We start from the raw sequence: 20,000 nt of genomic DNA on the forward strand, positions 1-20,000 counted from the left end.
CACAGGAACACCAAAAAAATCATCAAGGACAACAACCACCCGAGCCACTGCCTGTTCACCCCGCTATCATCCAGAAGGCGAGGTCAGTACAGGTGCATCAAAGCTGGAACCGAGAGACTGAACAACAGCTTCTATCCCAAGTCCATCAGACTGTTAAAACAGCCATCACTAGCACATTAGAGGCTGCTGCCCTCTTTACATAGACTTGGAATCACTGGTCACTTTAATAATGTTTACACATTTTTCATTATTCATCAAATGTATATACTCTCTCTTAGTCGCTCTGACATGGAGCATCTAGTTATACCATTACCTTAGATGTTTAATATTAGTGCCCTGTTGGAGTACCAACATCAATTATCTTAGATGTGCCCATTGTTAGATATTACTGCCCTGTTGGAGCACCAACATCAATTATATTAGATATTACTGCCCTGTTGGAGCACCAACATCAATTATCTTAGATGTTGTTGTTAGATATTACTGTCCTGTTGGAGCACCAACATCAATTATCTTAGATATTACTGCCCTGTTGGAGCACCAACATCAATTATATTAGATATTACTGCCCTGTTGGAGCACCAACATCAATTATATTAGATATTACTGCCCTGTTGGAGCACCAACATCAATTATCTTAGATGTTGTTGTTAGATATTACTGCCCTGTTGGAGCACCAACATCAATTATCTTAGATGTTGTTGTTAGATATTACTGCCCTGTTGGAGCACCAACATCAATTATCTTAGATATTACTGCCCTGTTGGAGCACCAACATCAATTATATTAGATATTACTGCCCTGTTGGAGCACCAACATCAATTATCTTAGATATTACTGCCCTGTTGGAGCACCAACATCAATTATCTTAGATATTACTGCCCTGTTGGAGCACCAACATCAATTATCTTAGATATTACTGCCCTGTTGGAGCACCAACATCAATTATATTAGATATTACTGCCCTGTTGGAGTACCAACATCAATTATCTTAGATATTACTGCCCTGTTGGAGTACCAACATCAATTATCTTAGATATTACTGCCCTGTTGGAGTACCAACATCAATTATATTAGATATTACTGCCCTGTTGGAGTACCAACATCAATTATCTTAGATATTACTGCCCTGTTGGAGTACCAACATCAATTATCTTAGATATTACTGCCCTGTTGGAGTACCAACATCAGTTATCTTAGATATTACTGCCCTGTTGGAGCACCAACATCAATTATATTAGATATTACTGCCCTGTTGGAGCACCAACATCAATTATATTAGATATTACTGCCCTGTTGGAGCACCAACATCAATTATATTAGATATTACTGCACTGTTGGAGTACCAACATCAATTATCTTAGATGTTGTTAGATATTACTGCCCTGTTGGAGCACCAACATCAATTATATTAGATATTACTGTCCTGTTGGAGCACCAACATCAATTATATTAGATATTACTGCCCTGTTGGAGCACCAACATCAATTATCTTAGATATTACTGCCCTGTTGGAGCACCAACATCAATTATATTAGATATTACTGCCCTGTTGGAGCACCAACATCAATTATCTTAGATGGATATTACTGCCCTGTTGGAGCACCAACATCAATTATCTTAGATGGATATTACTGCCCTGTTGGAGCACCAACATCTGCTAAACACGTATGTGACAATTATTTCACTTTAACGTTTCCACATTTAACAAAAATGAATAAATAAATAGATGTCCACAGTCCTTTTAACTAGCGAATAAAAACTCACGCCTCAACATCCAACACAGCAGATCAAATTAAATGTTAGAAGTAGTTTTATTTATTCTTGGTCACAACGGTGGTATTATACAGACAGCTGGAGCTAGGGGGGTCAGAGGTCAGGCTTTTGCCCTGCTGGGTCAGGAGAGGAGGGGCTTTAGTGGTACTTCCTCCAGCGGTCGTGCTCTGAGAAGAGAAGAAGAAGAAGAGAGAGAGAGAGACACAGGTTAAGTCAGATTGTCCTTCACGGTGCTTTGAGGTGAATGATACTGTATGTGGTGGGTACTCTGAGGTCATCGTACTCCCAGAGTCTGTACTCACTGAGGTGGTCGTACTCCCACATGTAACTGAGGGCCACGTATCCAACCAGCAGCATGGCCACGCCTCCAATACCTCCCCTCTTCACGTTGATGTACTTGTTGTAATATCTATCATGGCCTGGGGAGGGGGGGGAGAGACAACATGTTACTGTGTGTTGGGGGGGGGGGGGAGAGACAACATGTTACTGAGGGCCACGTATCCAACCAGCAGCATGGCCACGCCTCCAATACCTCCCCTCTTCACGTTGATGTACTTGTTGTAATATCTATCATGGCCTGGGGGGGGGGGGGGGAGACAACATGTTACTGTGTGTTGGGGGGGGGGGGGGGGGAGACAACATGTTACTGTGTGTTGGGGGGGGGGGGGGGGGAGACAACATGTTACTGTGTGTTGGGGGGGGGGGGGGGGGGGGAGACAACATGTTACTGTGTGTTGGGGGGGGGGGGGGAGAGACAACACGTTACTGTGTGTTGGGGGGGGGGAGGGGGGAGAGACAACATGTTACTGTGTGTTGGGGGGGGGGGGGGGGAGAGACAACACGTTACTGTGTGTTGGGGGGGGGGGGGAGAGACAACATGTTACTGTGTGTTGGGGGGGGGGGGGAGGGGGGAGAGACAACATGTTACTGTGTGTTGGGGGGGGGGGGGAGAGACAACACGTTACTGTGTGTTGGGGGGGGGGGGGGGGAGAGACAACATGTTACTGTGTGTTGGGGGGGGGGGGGAGAGACAACATGTTACTGTGTGTTGGGGGGGGGGGGGGAGACAACATGTTACTGTGTGTTGGGGGGGGGGGGGGGGAGAGACAACATGTTACTGTGTGTTGGGGGGGGGGGGGAGAGACAACATGTTACTGTGTGTTGGGGGGGGGGGGGGGGAGGGGGGAGAGACAACATGTTACTGTGTGTTGGGGGGGGGGGGGGGAGAGACAACATGTTACTGTGTGTGTTGGGGGGGGGGGGGGGGTACTTGTAATATCTGTCATGGCCTGGGGGGAGACATGTTAGGTACTGTGTATTGGAGGAGATGGGGGGGTACTGGTTGTTATCTCTGTCATGGCCTGGGGGAGACATGTTAGGTACTGTGTGTATTGGAGGAGATGGGGGGTACTGGTTGTTATCTCTGTCATGGCCTGGGGGGAGACCTGTTAGGTACTGTGTGTGTTGGAGGAGGAGGGGGGGGGTACCATTGCGGATGCTGGCGAGGACTCCGTTAGGAGTGAAGTCCCTCTTGCCCAACCAGGAGCCCAACTCTCCCAGCTTCACATCCATCAGACGCTTCTCACCCAAGGGAACTAAGGACACAGGTACACAAACACACACAGTAAATACACACCTGCCGTCCCTTTCACACAGTAAATACACACCTGCCGTCCCTCACACACAGTAAATACACACCTGCCGTCCCTCACACACAGTAAATACACACCTGCCGTCCCTCACACAAAACACACACCACCGAAGATAGCATTCATTGTTACAGGTTACATGGTTACCGTGTTCTGTTAGTATTTCACTAAAGAGTCCTGAGCCAGTGGTGTAAAACACTCATAAACCACTTAGTAAGTTAAGACAGCGGTCTAGAGAACACAAAGCTGACTAAAAGTTAAACAGTTAGCTACATCAAAGTCACAGGAGTTGTGATTGAGCCTGGATCCGCTGAGACAAGGCTGTTGTCATAACCGGTTATCGGTCATTATCCGGTAAAAGGTACAACACGTCAACGCATCACCGACTGGCTGCAGAGGCTATTAGTCCTGTAGACTAACTAGCTTAACTAACCAACCTGGTTGAATACCTAACCACATAGGAAACACTGTAAAAATGGGTTTAAAATGTACAACCCTTTAGAGAAACTGTCAGGGATTATACAGTGTAACGACCCTGGATTTATAAGCGCAGAAATCGACTCTGCCGTTCGAGCGTGCTTTTGCGGCACAGTCGATAGCCGGACCTCGGGCTCGAAGGTCGAGGGTTCGAGACCTGCTCCCTGCTGTTTCATTACAATAATATATATATATATATATGTTTCTCTTCTTCTCCCCCATGCATTATACCCAAGCTGTTATTTAAAAGTTGTATATCTGTCCTTTTTAAAAACGACCATGACAGCAAAGTCCTTGACTTGACTCTAATCATGGATTTACAGCGGCCTTCAAACACACACACAACATATGAACATCAACTAACTCCACACATCTCGCTTCCTTTATGTAATAAAATACAATGTTTCGCATGTAAAAAGCGGAAGTGAAGAATATGTCAGTTTAATAATAATAAATAAATAAATAAAAAACCTGTTAACAGACTCATTTAAAAACCAGACGTACCTATTCTGTCCGCCATCTTGCTCGCTGGAGAGGGTGAAGACCGCAGTGGATGACGGGACTAAAATGGAAGCAGAGGATTGTGGGAGGACCGTTTTTTTTTTTTTAGTCGAGAAGGGATACAGATTTTGTCAAAAATCACGTTTCGTAGTAAGTTTAGGAGAACGTACGTAGCAGGTTATGATAATTAGGTTAAGGTTAGGAAAATGGTTCGGGTTAGCTAAAATGCTACAAAATAATAATATACTTGAATGTCAATTTGACAAAAGCTGTATCCCATCTAGACATGACGAGGAAAGTGGCAAGGCAAAATATTTTATAAATATTGTTAGGGCTGTATGATAACAATTCAATTATTTGTAAAAAACAAAACATTTAGACGCATAATATATTTTACAACACAACTAATAACAGAAAGAGACATTTCTTCATAAACGCACCAGCTGATTTGCAGGTCTGCAGAGCCGCTTCTATCCACTAGAGGGCAGCAGATAACACATAACAGAATGCATTTCGACAGTTTGTTTCAGAATGATGGTTTTAGTCAGGTGTCTGTCTATTCAAGCTGACATTTATCTCATTACCTAACGTAACAGAGTTATGTTAGCGCTTACTTGCACCATTGAGAGCATCCTGTCGGGCTGTATCACCGCCTAGTACGGCAACAGCACCGCCCACAACCGCAGGGCTCTCCAGAGGGTAGTGAGGTCTGCACAACGCATCACCAGGCAACACTGCCTGCCCTCCAGGACACCTACACCACCCGATGTCACAGAAAGGCCATAAAGATCATCAAGGACATCCACAACCCGAGCCACAGCCTGATCAACCCCGCTATCATTCAGAAGGTGAGGTCAGTACAGGTGCATCAAAGCTGGGACCCGAGAGACTGAAAAAACAGCTTCTATCTCAAGGCCATCAGACTGTTAAACAGCCATCACTGCCCTGAACTCAGTCACTGTAGCGACCAGGTTTCTCTAGTATGTACACAGACATGGAACACTGGTCACTTTCATGATGGAACACTGGTCCCTTTCATGATGGAACACTGGTCACTTTCATGATGGAACACTGGTCACTTTCATGATGGAACACTGGTCACTTTCATGATGGAACACTGGTCACTTTCATGATGGAACACTGGTCACTTTCATGATGGAACACTGGTCCCTTTCATGATGGAACACTGGTCACTTTCATGATGGAACACTGGCAGAGTTCCTCTGTCCAGTAGCTGTGCTCTTTTGCCCATCTTAATCTTGTTATTTTATTGGCCAGTCTGAGATATGGCTTTTTCTTTGCAACTCTACCTAGAAGGCCAGCATCCCGGAGTCTCACCTCTTCACCGTTGACGTTGAGACTGATGTTTTGAAGGGTACTATTTAATGAAGCTGCCAGTTGAGGACTTGTGAGGCGTCTGTTTCTCAAACTAGACACTCTAATGTACATGTCCTCTTGCTCAGTTGTCCTCCTAGGCCTCCCACTCCTCTTTCTATTCTGGTTGGAGCCAGTTTGCGCTGTTCTGTGAAGGGAGTAGTACACAGCGTTGTACGAGATCTTCAGGTTCTTGGCAATTTCTCACATAGAATAGCCTTAATTTCTCAGAACAAGAATAGACTGACGAGTTTTAGAAGAACATTTTGTTTCTCAGGGTGTATAATGGGAATAACATCAGGTTTGTTTCTCAGGGTGTATAATGGGAATAACATCAGGTTTGTTTCTCAGGGTGTATAATGGGAATAACATCAGGTTTGTTTCTCAGGGTGTATAATGGGAATAACATCAGGTTTGTTTCTCAGGGTGTATAATGGGAATAACATCAGGTTTGTTTCTCAGGGTGTATAATGGGAATAACATCAGGTTTGTTTCTCAGGGTGTATAATGGGAATAACATCAGGTTTGTTTCTCAGGGTGTATAATGGGAATTACATCAGGTTTGTTTCTCAGGGTGTATAATGGGAATAACATCAGGATTGTTTCTCAGGGTGTATAATGAGAATAACATCAGGTTTGTTTCTCAGGGTGTATAATGAGAATAACATCAGGTTTGTTTCTCAGGGTGTATAAAGAGAATTACATCAGGTTTGTTTCTCAGGGTGTATAATGAAAATAACATCAGGTTTGTTTCTCAGGGTGTATAATGAGAATAACATCAGGTTTGTTTTTCAGGGTGTATAATGAGAATTACATCAGGTTTGTTTCTCAGGGTGTATAATGAGAATAACATCAGGTTTGTTTCTCAGGGTGTATAAAGAGAATTACATCAGGTTTGTTTCTCAGGGTGTATAATGGGAATAACATCAGGTTTGTTTCTCAGGGTGTATAATGGGAATAACATCAGGTTTGTTTCTCAGGGTGTATAATGAGAATAACATCAGGTTTGTTTCTCAGGGTGTATAAAGAGAATTACATCAGGTTTGTTTCTCAGGGTGTATAATGAGAATAACATCAGGTTTGTTTCTCAGGGTGTATAATGAGAATAACATCAGGTTTGTTTTTCAGGGTGTATAATGAGAATTACATCAGGTTTGTTTCTCAGGGTGTATAATGGGAATAACATCAGGTTTGTTTCTCAGGGTGTATAATGAGAATTACATCAGGTTTGTTTCTCAGGGTGTATAATGAGAATAACATCAGGTTTGTTTCTCAGGGTGTATAAAGAGAATTACATCAGGTTTGTTTCTCAGGGTGTATAATGGGAATAACATCAGGTTTGTTTCTCAGGGTGTATAATGGGAATAACATCAGGTTTGTTTCTCAGGGTGTATAATGAGAATAACATCAGGTTTGTTTCTCAGGGTGTATAATGGGAATAACATCAGGTTTGTTTCTCAGGGTGTATAATGAGAATAACATCAGGTTTGTTTCTCAGGGTGTATAATGAGAATAACATCAGGTTTGTTTCTCAGGGTGTATAATGAGAATAACATCAGGTTTGTTTCTCAGGGTGTATAATGGGAATAACATCAGGTTTGTTTCTCATGGTGTATAATGGGAATAACATCAGGTTTGTTTCTCAGGGTGTATAATGGGAATTACATCAGGTTTGTTTCTCAGGGTGTATAATGAGAATAACATCAGGTTTGTTTCTCAGGGTGTATAATGAGAATAACATCAGGTTTGTTTTTCAGGGTGTATAATGGGAATTACATCAGGTTTGTTTCTCAGGGTGTATAATGTGAATAACATCAGGTTTGTTTCTCAGGGTGTATAATGGGAATTACATCAGGTTTGTTTCTCAGGGTGTATAATGGGAATTACATCAGGTCTGTTTCTCAGGGTGTATAATGGGAATAACATGGGAATATGGCAGTGTCTCTGACAGTCAGTTAGGAAGATATTGTGTCTCAACAGACACACACACACACAGACACACACACACACACACACACACACACACACACACACACACACACACACACACACACACACACACACACACACACACACACACACACACACACACACACACACACACACACACATACACACACACACACACACAGACACACACACACAGACAGACACACACACACACACACACACAGACACACACACACAGACACAGACACACCCAGAGTGATGGCAGGCCGTGGTGAAGTGGTTTTGTCCCTCAGCCAGGTCCTTTATTAGAGGGATTCAAGTTTTAAGTTTTAATGTCAAATGACGGTGAAATGCCTTTCCTTTCCTCTCCTTTCCTTTCCTCTCCTTTCCTTTCATTTCCTTTCCTTTCCTCTCCTTTCCTTTCCTCTCCTTTCCTTTCCTTTCCTTTCCTGTCCTTTCCTCTCCTTTCCTTTCCTTTCCTTTCCTGCTCTAAACCCAACGATGCAGATGTCAATGTAAGAACAGAAAGTAAGAAGCTACTCTGAACGTCAACACTGACCCTTTAATGTTCATTTCTCTACCATAAGCCGCCTCTAACGTGGGGGCGAGTGGTTTGCTGATGTCAACGTTGTGAACAGAGTTCCCCATGGTGGTGGGGGGGTTATGGTATGGGCAGGCATAAGATACGGACAACAAACTCAGTTGCATTTTATCAATGGCAATTTGAATGAACAGAGATATCGTGACGAGATCCTGAGGCCCATTGTTGCGCCGTTGATTCGCCACCATCACCTCATGTTTCAGCATGATAATGCACGGCCTCATGTCGCAAGGATCTGTACATAATTCCTGGAAGCTGAACATGTCCCAGTTCTTCCATGGCCTGCATCCTCACCAGACATGTCACCCATTGAGCATGTTTGGGATGCTCTGGATCAACGTGTACGACAGCATGTTCCAGTTCCCACCAATATCCAGTAATTTCACACAGCCATTGAAGAGGAGTGGGACAACATTCCAACAGGCCACAATCAACATCCTGATCAACTCTATGAGAAGGAGATGGTTCGTGCCAGATACTGACTGGTTCTGATCCACCCCAGATACTGACTGGTTCTGATCCACACCAGATACTGACTGGTTTTCTGATCCACCCCAGATACTGACTGGTTCTGATCCACACCAGATACTGACTGGTTTTCTGATCCACCCCAGATACTGACTGGTTCTGATCCACCCCAGATACTGACTGGTTTTCTGATCCACACCAGATACTGACTGGTTCTGATCCACACCAGATACTGACTGGTTCTGATCCACACCAGATACTGACTGGTTCTGATCCACACCCCCCTCCCTACCTTTTTAATAGGAATCTGTGACCAACAGATGCATGTCTGTATTCCCAGTCATGTCAAATCCATAGATTACGGCCTAATTAATTAATTTAAAATGACTGATTTCCTTCTTCTTCCTGTAACTCAATAAAATCTTTGAAATTGTTGCATATTTTTGTTCAGTATTTATACCGTATTTACAATGTGCAGGGATTCAGACATTTCAGTTAGAGCACTTTCTCTTGCTCTCTCTCTCTCCTCCATATCTCTCCTCCATCTCTCTCTCCGTCTCTCTCTCCGTCTCTCCCTCCATCTCTCTCTCCGTCTCTCTCCATATCTCTCCTCCATCTCTCTCTCCGTCTCTCTCCATCTCTCTCCTCCATCTCTCTCTCCGTCTCTCTCCATCTCTCTCCTCCATCTCTCTCTCCGTCTCTCTCCATCTCTCTCCTCCATCTCTCTCTCCATCTCTCTCTCTCTCCTCCATCTCTCCTCCATCTATCTCTCTATCTATTTATCCTTCTCTCTCTCGCCAGCTCTCTCCATCTTTGATAATTATGGGATGTATTTTATCTGGTGTGACAGTCTAGTCAGTCTAGACAGTGTGAGCCTAAATGTTGACTCTCCCTCTATTCTCTCCTCTCCTCTTCTATCTTTCCTCACCTGTCCTCCCTTCCTTCCCTCTCTCTCCTGTCCTCTCTTCCCTCACTCTCTCTCCTCTCCTCTCCTCTCCTCTCCTCTCCTCTCCTCTCCTCTCCTCTCCTCTCCTCTCCTCTCCTCTCCCTCTCCTCTCCTCTCCTCTCCTCTCCCTCTCCCTCTCCCTCTCCCTCTCCCTCTCCTCTATCTGAAGGTGTGGAACCAGACGTAGCTCTGTCGTGCGTCTGTTATTTAAATGAGGCGGTAGGAACTGAATCCAATCACTCTGTTTCGCTCTGTTCCTGTTGAGAGGCGCACACCCTGCTTCCCAAACACACGCACGCACACACACACACACACACACACGTAACTATCAGCAGACTCAGGTCTGACAGGAACAAACTGCTGATTTACATTTCAGCCTCAGAGCAGTGTGTGTGTGTGTGTGTGTGTGTGTGTGTGTGTTAACCTCTTCTCTCTGTGTGTGTGTGTGTGTGTGTGTGTGTGTGTGTGTGTGTGTGTCTCTGATATTCTGTAAGAGCTGGTAGGCAATTAATTGGAGTACTGCTGATGCCCTAAGCAGACACACACACACAAAGACATTAGTGATTTTATTCCACCTCAAGAGGCAGTTGGGGGGGAGTGCTGCTATAAAGACACTGATAGAAAGAGAAGGAGAGAGAAGGGGAAGGAGGAGAGAAAGGGGAAGGAGGAGAGAGGAGGAGGGGAGGGAGGAGAGAAAGGGGAAGGAGGAGAGAGGAGGAGGAGGAGGGAGGAGAGAAAGGGGAAGGAGGAGAGAGGAGGAGGGGAGGGAGGAGAGAAAGGGGATGGAGGCAAGAGGAGGAGGAGGAGGGGAGGGAGGAGAGAAAGGGGAGGGAGGAGAGAGGAGGAGGGGAGGGAGGAGAGAAAGGGGAAGGAGGAGAGAGGAGGAGGAGGAGGGAGGAGAGAAAGGGGAAGGAGGAGAGAGGAGGAGGGGAGGGAGGAGAGAAAGGGGAAGGAGGAGAGAGGAGGAGGAGGAGGGAGGAGAGAAAGGGGAAGGAGGAGAGAGGATGGGAGGGAGGAGAGAAAGGGGACAGAGGAGAGAGGAGGAGGGGAGGGAGGAGAGAAAGGGGACAGAGGAGAGAGGAGGAGGGGAGGGAGGAGAGAAAGGGGACAGAGGAGAGAGGAGGAGGGGAGGGAGGAGAGAAAGGGGATGGAGGCAAGAGGAGGAGGAGGAGGGGAGGGAGGAGAGAGGGTGGGAGGGAGGAGAGAAAGGGGAGGGAGGCAAGAGGAGGAGGAGGAGGGGAGGGAGGAGAGAGGATGGGAGGGAGGAGAGAAAGGGGATGGAGGCAAGAGGAGGAGGAGGAGGGGAGGGAGGAGAGAGGATGGGAGGGAGGAGAGAAAGGGGATGGAGGCAAGAGGAGGAGGAGGAGGGGAGGGAGGAGAGAGGATGGGAGGGAGGAGAGAAAGGGGAGGGAGGCAAGAGGAGGAGGGGAGGGAGGAGAGAGGAGGAGGGAGGAGAGAAAGGGGAGGGAGGAGAGAAAGGGGAAGGAGGAGAGAGGAGGAGGGGAGGGAGGAGAGAAAGGGGATGGAGGCAAGAGGAGGAGGAAGAGGGGAGGCAGGAGAGAGGATGGGAGGGAGGAGAGAAAGGGGAGGGAGGCAAGAGGAGGAGGGGAGGGAGGAGAGAGGAGGAGGGAGGAGAGAAAGGGGAGGGAGGAGAGAAAGGGGAAGGAGGAGAGAAAAGGGAGGGAGGAGAGAGGAGGGAGGAGAGAGGAGGGGAGGGTGGAGAGAAAAGGGAGGGAGGAGAGAAAAGGGAGGGAGGAGAGAGCAGGGGAGGGAGGAGAGAGGAGAGGAGGGAGGGAGGAGAGAAAAGGGAGGGAGGAGAGAGGAGGAGGGGAGGGAGGAGAGAGGAGGGGAGGGAGGAGAGATGAGGAGGGGAGGGAGGAGAGAGGAGGGGAGGGTGGAAAGAAAAGGGAGGGAGGAGAGAGGAGGAGGGGAGGGAGGAGAGAGGAGGAGACATGAGGAGGGGAGGGAGGAGAGAGGAGGAGAGAGGAGGAGAGTTCACATGGTGATCTATGTCCCAGGTTAGTAATCATAGTTACTATGGTGATCTATGTCCCAGGTTAGTAATCATAGTTACTATGGTGATCTATGTCCTAGGTTAGTAATACTAGTTACTATGGTGATCTAGGTTAGTATTCACGGCACATTGTAAATATCTGACACTGCTAGGTTAGTATTCACGGCACATTGTAAATATCTGACACTACTGGGCTAGTATTCATGGCACATTGTAAATATCTGACACTGCTAGGATAGTATTCATGGCACATTGTGGTTACTGCAGTAGATCTAGTAGAAGATGTTTCTGTGAGGTGATTCTGGTTACTGCAGTAGATCTAGTAGAAGATGTTTCTGTGAGGTGATTCTGGTTACTGCAGTAGATCTAGTAGATGTTTCTGTGAGGTGATTATGGTTACTGCAGTAGATCTAGTAGATGTTTCTGTGAGGTGATTATGGTCACTGCAGTAGATGTATCTGTGAGGTGATTATGGTTACTGCAGTAGATCTAGTAGGAGATGTTTCTGTGAGGTGATTATGGTTACTGCAGTAGATGTTTCTGTGAGGTGATTATGGTTACAGCAGTAGATGTTTCTGTGAGGTGATTATGGTTACTGCAGTAGATGTTTCTGTGAGGTGATTATGGTTACAGCAGTAGATGTTTCTGTGAGGTGATTATGGTTACTGCAGTAGATCTAGTAGGAGATGTTCCTGTGAGGTGATTATGGTTATTGCAGTAGATGTTTCTGTGAGGTGATTATGGTTACTGCAGTAGATGTTTCTGTGAGGTGATTATGGTTACAGCAGTAGATGTTTCTGTGAGGTGATTATGGTTACTGCAGTAGATGTTTCTGTGAGGTGATTATGGTTACTGCAGTAGATCTAGTAGGATATGTTTCTGTGAGGTGATTATGGTTACTGCAGTAGATGTTTCTGTGAGGTGATTATGGTTACTGCAGTAGATGTTTCTGTGAGGTGATTATGGTTACTGCAGTAGATGTTTCTGTGAGGTGATTATGGTTACTGCAGTAGATCTAGTAGGAGATGTTTCTGTGAGGTGATTATGGTTACTGCAGTAGATGTTTCTGTGAGGTGATTATGGTCACTGCAGTAGATCTAGTAGGAGATGTTCCTGTGAGGTGATTATGGTCACTGCAGTAGATGTTTCTGTGAGGTGATTATGGTCACTGCAGTAGATGTTTCTGTGAGGTGATTATGGTTACTGCAGTAGATGTTTCTGTGAGGTGATTATGGTTACTGCAGTAGATGTTTCTGTGAGGTGATTATGGTTACTGCAGTAGATGTTTCTGTGAGGTGATTATGGTTACTGCAGTAGATCTAGTAGGATATGTTTCTGTGAGGTGATTATGGTCACTGCAGTAGATCTAGTAGGAGATGTTTCTGTGAGGTGATTATGGTCACTGCAGTAGATCTAGTAGGACATGTTTCTGTGAGGTGATTATGGTCACTGAAGTAGATCTAGTAGGATATGTTTCTGTGAGGTGATTATGGTTACAGCAGTAGATCTAGTAGGAGATGTTTCTGTGAGGTGATTATGGTTACTGCAGTAGATCTAGTAGGAGATGTTTCTGTGAGGTGATTATGGTCACTGCAGTAGATCTAGTAGGAGATGTTTCTGTGAGGTGATTATGGTCACTGCAGTAGATCTAGTAGGACATGTTTCTGTGAGGTGATTATGGTCACTGAAGTAGATCTAGTAGGATATGTTTCTGTGAGGTGATTATGGTTACAGCAGTAGATCTAGTAGGAGATGTTTCTGTGAGGTGATTATGGTTACTGCAGTAGATCTAGTAGGAGATGTTTCTGTGAGGTGATTATGGTCACTGCAGTAGATCTAGTAGGATATGTTTCTGTGAGGTGATTATGGTCACTGCAGTAGATGTTTCTGTGAGGTGATTATGGTTACTGCAGTAGATGTTTCTGTGAGGTGATTATGGTTACTGCAGTAGATCTAGTAGGATATGTTTATGTGAGGTGATTATGGTTATTGCAGTAGATGTTTCTGTGAGGTGATTATGGTTACTGCAGTAGATGTTTCTGTGAGGTGATTATGGTTACTGCAGTAGATCTAGTAGATGTTTCTGTGAGGTGATTATGGTCACTGCAGTAGATCTAGTAGGAGATGTTCCTGTGAGGTGATTATGGTTACTGCAGTAGATCTAGTAGGAGATGTTTATGTGAGGTGATTATGGTCACTGCAGTAGATGTAGTAGGAGATGTTTCTGTGAGGTGATTATGGTTACTGCAGTAGATGTTTCTGTGAGGTGATTATGGTCACTGCAGTAGATGTTTCTGTGAGGTGATTATGGTCACTGCAGTAGATGTATCTGTGAGGTGATTATGGTCACTGCAGTAGATCTAGTAGGATATGTTTCTGTGAGGTGATTATGGTTACTGCAGTAGATGTTTCTGTGAGGTGATTATGGTCACTGCAGTAGATGTTTCTGTGAGGTGATTATGGTCACTGCAGTAGATCTAGTAGGATATGTTTCTGTGAGGTGATTATGGTTACTGCAGTAGATGTTTCTGTGAGGTGATTATGGTCACTGCAGTAGATGTATCTGTGAGGTGATTATGGTTACTGCAGTAGATGTTTCTGTGAGGTGATTATGGTTACTGCAGTAGATGTAGTAGGAGATGTTTCTGTGAGGTGATTATGGTTACTGCAGTAGATGTTTCTGTGAGGTGATTATGGTCACTGCAGTAGATGTAGTAGGAGATGTTTCTGTGAGGTGATTATGGTTACTGCAGTAGATGTAGTAGGAGATGTTTCTGTGAGGTGATTATGGTTACTGCAGTAGATGTTTCTGTGAGGTGATTATGGTCACTGCAGTAGATGTTTCTGTGAGGTGATTATGGTCACTGCAGTAGATGTAGTAGGAGATGTTTCTGTGAGGTGATTATGGTTACTGCAGTAGATGTTTCTGTGAGGTGATTATGGTCACTGCAGTAGATGTTTCTGTGAGGTGATTATGGTCACTGCAGTAGATCTAGTAGGAGATGTTCCTGTGAGGTGATTATGGTTACTGCAGTAGATCTAGTAGGAGATGTTTCTGTGAGGTGATTATGGTCACTGCAGTAGATCTAGTAGGAGATGTTCCTGTGAGGTGATTATGGTTACTGCAGGAGATGTTTCTGTGAGGTGATTATGGTTACTGCAGTAGATGTTTCTGTGAGGTGATTATGGTCACTGCAGTAGATCTAGTAGGAGATGTTCCTGTGAGGTGATTATGGTTACTGCAGTAGATCTAGTAGGAGATGTTTATGTGAGGTGATTATGGTCACTGCAGTAGATCTAGTAGGAGATGTTTCTGTGAGGTGATTATGGTCACTGCAGTAGATGTTTCTGTGAGGTGATTATGGTCACTGCAGTAGATCTAGTAGGAGATGTTTCTGTGAGGTGATTATGGTCACTGCAGTAGATCTAGTAGGAGATGTTTCTGTGAGGTGATTATGGTTACTGCAGTAGATCTAGTAGGATATGTTTCTGTGAGGTGATGCATTCAATACTATTGACTTCTAATTGAGATTGAGATAAATTAAGTAGTATTTATATTGTACTGGCATTAAGATAAATAAAGTCGTATTTTGTTCTGGCATTGATATAAATAAAGTTGTATTTATGATGTACTTGGTGGGCTACTGGTACTGAGATATAGTAGTATTTATATTGTACTAGTACTGAGATATAGTAGTATTTATATTGTACTGGTACTGAGATATAGTAGTATTTATATTGTACTTGGTGGGCTACTGGTGCTGAGATATAGTAGTATTTATATTGTACTGGTGTTGAGATATAGTAGTATTTATATTGTACTTGGTGGGCTACTGGTACTGAGATATAGTAGTATTTATATTGTACTTGGTGGGCTACTGGTACTGAGATATAGTAGTATTTATATTGTACTTGGTGGGCTACTGGTGTTGAGATATAGTAGTATTTATATTGTTCTGGTACTGAGATATAGTAGTATTTATATTGTACTGGTGCTGAGATATAGTAGTATTTATATTGTACTTGGTGGGCTACTGGTGCTGAGATATAGTAGTATTTATATTGTACTTGGTGGGCTACTGGTACTGAGATATAGTAGTATTTATATTGTACTTGGTGGGCTACTGGTGTTGAGATATAGTAGTATTTATATTGTTCTGGTACTGAGATATAGTAGTATTTATATTGTACTGGTGCTGAGATATAGTAGTATTTATATTGTACTGGTATTGAGATATAGTAGTATTTATATTGTACTTGGTGGGCTACTGGTGCTGAGATATAGTAGTATTTATATTGTACTGGTGTTGAGATATAGTAGTATTTATATTGTACTTGGTGGGCTACTGGTACTGAGATATAGTAGTATTTATATTGTACTTGGTGGGCTACTGGTACTGAGATATAGTAGTATTTATATTGTACTTGGTGGGCTACTGGTGTTGAGATATAGTAGTATTTATATTGTTCTGGTACTGAGATATAGTAGTATTTATATTGTACTGGTGCTGAGATATAGTAGTATTTATATTGTACTTGGTGGGCTACTGGTGCTGAGATATAGTAGTATTTATATTGTACTTGGTGGGCTACTGGTACTGAGATATAGTAGTATTTATATTGTACTTGGTGGGCTACTGGTGTTGAGATATAGTAGTATTTATATTGTTCTGGTACTGAGATATAGTAGTATTTATATTGTACTGGTGCTGAGATATAGTAGTATTTATATTGTACTTGGTGGGCTACTGGTACTGAGATATAGTAGTATTTATATTGTACTGGTACTGAGATATAGTAGTATTTATATTGTACTGGTACTGAGATATAGTAGTATTTATATTGTACTGGTACTGAGATATAGTAGTATTTATATTGTACTTGGTGGGCTACTGGTACTGAGATATAGTAGTATTTATATTGTACTTGGTGGGCTACTGGTACTGAGATATAGTAGTATTTATATTGTACTGGTACTGAGATATAGTAGTATTTATATTGTACTTGGTGGGCTACTGGTACTGAGATATAGTAGTATTTATATTGTACTGGTGCTGAGATAAAGTAGTATTTATATTGTACTGGTACTGAGATATAGTAGTATTTATATTGTACTGGTACTGAGATATAGTAGTATTTATATTGTACTTGGTGGGCTACTGGTACTGAGATATAGTAGTATTTATATTGTACTGGTACTGAGATATAGTAGTATTTATATTGTACTTGGTGGGCTACTGGTACTGAGATATAGTAGTATTTATATTGTTCTGGTACTGAGATATAGTAGTATTTATATTGTACTGGTGCTGAGATATAGTAGTATTTATATTGTACTTGGTGGGCTACTGGTGCTGAGATATAGTAGTATTTATATTGTACTTGGTGGGCTACTGGTACTGAGATATAGTAGTATTTATATTGTACTTGGTGGGCTACTGGTGTTGAGATATAGTAGTATTTATATTGTTCTGGTACTGAGATATAGTAGTATTTATATTGTACTGGTGCTGAGATATAGTAGTATTTATATTGTACTGGTATTGAGATATAGTAGTATTTATATTGTACTTGGTGGGCTACTGGTGCTGAGATATAGTAGTATTTATATTGTACTGGTGTTGAGATATAGTAGTATTTATATTGTACTTGGTGGGCTACTGGTACTGAGATATAGTAGTATTTATATTGTACTTGGTGGGCTACTGGTACTGAGATATAGTAGTATTTATATTGTACTTGGTGGGCTACTGGTGTTGAGATATAGTAGTATTTATATTGTTCTGGTACTGAGATATAGTAGTATTTATATTGTACTGGTGCTGAGATATAGTAGTATTTATATTGTACTTGGTGGGCTACTGGTGCTGAGATATAGTAGTATTTATATTGTACTTGGTGGGCTACTGGTACTGAGATATAGTAGTATTTATATTGTACTTGGTGGGCTACTGGTGTTGAGATATAGTAGTATTTATATTGTTCTGGTACTGAGATATAGTAGTATTTATATTGTACTGGTGCTGAGATATAGTAGTATTTATATTGTACTGGTATTGAGATATAGTAGTATTTATATTGTACTTGGTGGGCTACTGGTGCTGAGATATAGTAGTATTTATATTGTACTGGTGTTGAGATATAGTAGTATTTATATTGTACTTGGTGGGCTACTGGTACTGAGATATAGTAGTATTTATATTGTACTTGGTGGGCTACTGGTACTGAGATATAGTAGTATTTATATTGTACTTGGTGGGCTACTGGTGTTGAGATATAGTAGTATTTATATTGTTCTGGTACTGAGATATAGTAGTATTTATATTGTACTGGTGCTGAGATATAGTAGTATTTATATTGTACTTGGTGGGCTACTGGTGCTGAGATATAGTAGTATTTATATTGTACTTGGTGGGCTACTGGTACTGAGATATAGTAGTATTTATATTGTACTTGGTGGGCTACTGGTGTTGAGATATAGTAGTATTTATATTGTTCTGGTACTGAGATATAGTAGTATTTATATTGTACTGGTGCTGAGATATAGTAGTATTTATATTGTACTTGGTGGGCTACTGGTACTGAGATATAGTAGTATTTATATTGTACTGGTACTGAGATATAGTAGTATTTATATTGTACTGGTACTGAGATATAGTAGTATTTATATTGTACTGGTACTGAGATATAGTAGTATTTATATTGTACTTGGTGGGCTACTGGTACTGAGATATAGTAGTATTTATATTGTACTTGGTGGGCTACTGGTACTGAGATATAGTAGTATTTATATTGTACTGGTACTGAGATATAGTAGTATTTATATTGTACTTGGTGGGCTACTGGTACTGAGATATAGTAGTATTTATATTGTACTGGTGCTGAGATAAAGTAGTATTTATATTGTACTGGTACTGAGATATAGTAGTATTTATATTGTACTGGTACTGAGATATAGTAGTATTTATATTGTACTTGGTGGGCTACTGGTACTGAGATATAGTAGTATTTATATTGTACTGGTACTGAGATATAGTAGTATTTATATTGTACTTGGTGGGCTACTGGTACTGAGATATAGTAGTATTTATATTGTTCTGGTACTGAGATATAGTAGTATTTATATTGTACTGGTGCTGAGATATAGTAGTATTTATATTGTACTTGGTGGGCTACTGGTGCTGAGATATAGTAGTATTTATATTGTACTTGGTGGGCTACTGGTACTGAGATATAGTAGTATTTATATTGTACTTGGTGGGCTACTGGTGTTGAGATATAGTAGTATTTATATTGTTCTGGTACTGAGATATAGTAGTATTTATATTGTACTGGTGCTGAGATATAGTAGTATTTATATTGTACTGGTATTGAGATATAGTAGTATTTATATTGTACTTGGTGGGCTACTGGTGCTGAGATATAGTAGTATTTATATTGTACTGGTGTTGAGATATAGTAGTATTTATATTGTACTTGGTGGGCTACTGGTACTGAGATATAGTAGTATTTATATTGTACTTGGTGGGCTACTGGTACTGAGATATAGTAGTATTTATATTGTACTTGGTGGGCTACTGGTGTTGAGATATAGTAGTATTTATATTGTTCTGGTACTGAGATATAGTAGTATTTATATTGTACTGGTGCTGAGATATAGTAGTATTTATATTGTACTTGGTGGGCTACTGGTGCTGAGATATAGTAGTATTTATATTGTACTTGGTGGGCTACTGGTACTGAGATATAGTAGTATTTATATTGTACTTGGTGGGCTACTGGTGTTGAGATATAGTAGTATTTATATTGTTCTGGTACTGAGATATAGTAGTATTTATATTGTACTGGTGCTGAGATATAGTAGTATTTATATTGTACTTGGTGGGCTACTGGTACTGAGATATAGTAGTATTTATATTGTACTGGTACTGAGATATAGTAGTATTTATATTGTACTGGTACTGAGATATAGTAGTATTTATATTGTACTGGTACTGAGATATAGTAGTATTTATATTGTACTTGGTGGGCTACTGGTACTGAGATATAGTAGTATTTATATTGTACTTGGTGGGCTACTGGTACTGAGATATAGTAGTATTTATATTGTACTGGTACTGAGATATAGTAGTATTTATATTGTACTTGGTGGGCTACTGGTACTGAGATATAGTAGTATTTATATTGTACTGGTGCTGAGATAAAGTAGTATTTATATTGTACTGGTACTGAGATATAGTAGTA

The 20,000-nt window shown here is 42.1% G+C and overlaps 1 protein-coding gene across 2 annotated transcripts; it reads right to left on the minus strand.

Annotated features, from left to right (window-relative positions):
* Window positions 1–1,795: 1,795 nt before the first annotated feature.
* LOC110512930 (ATP synthase subunit f, mitochondrial) lies at window positions 1,796–4,562 on the minus strand. Of its 2 annotated transcripts, XM_036972293.1 has the most exons (4): window positions 4,407–4,562; window positions 3,264–3,371; window positions 2,079–2,195; window positions 1,796–1,943 (listed from the first exon to the last, which is right to left on the minus strand). In XM_036972293.1, exons 1-4 carry the CDS (start codon window positions 4,420–4,422, stop codon window positions 1,915–1,917), a joined length of 270 nt encoding a protein of 89 aa, XP_036828188.1. In that variant the 5' UTR covers window positions 4,423–4,562; the 3' UTR covers window positions 1,796–1,914. The 2 variants fall into 2 exon arrangements, with proteins under 2 accessions (XP_036828188.1, XP_036828189.1); XM_036972294.1 differs by lacking the exons at window positions 1,796–1,943; window positions 2,079–2,195 and adding an exon at window positions 2,209–2,353.
* Between the last annotated feature and the right edge of the window lie 15,438 nt (window positions 4,563–20,000).

The sequence above is a fragment of the Oncorhynchus mykiss genome, unplaced genomic scaffold (assembly GCF_013265735.2).
Source record: "Oncorhynchus mykiss isolate Arlee unplaced genomic scaffold, USDA_OmykA_1.1 un_scaffold_130, whole genome shotgun sequence".
Classification (NCBI taxonomy): Eukaryota; Metazoa; Chordata; class Actinopteri; order Salmoniformes; family Salmonidae; genus Oncorhynchus; species Oncorhynchus mykiss.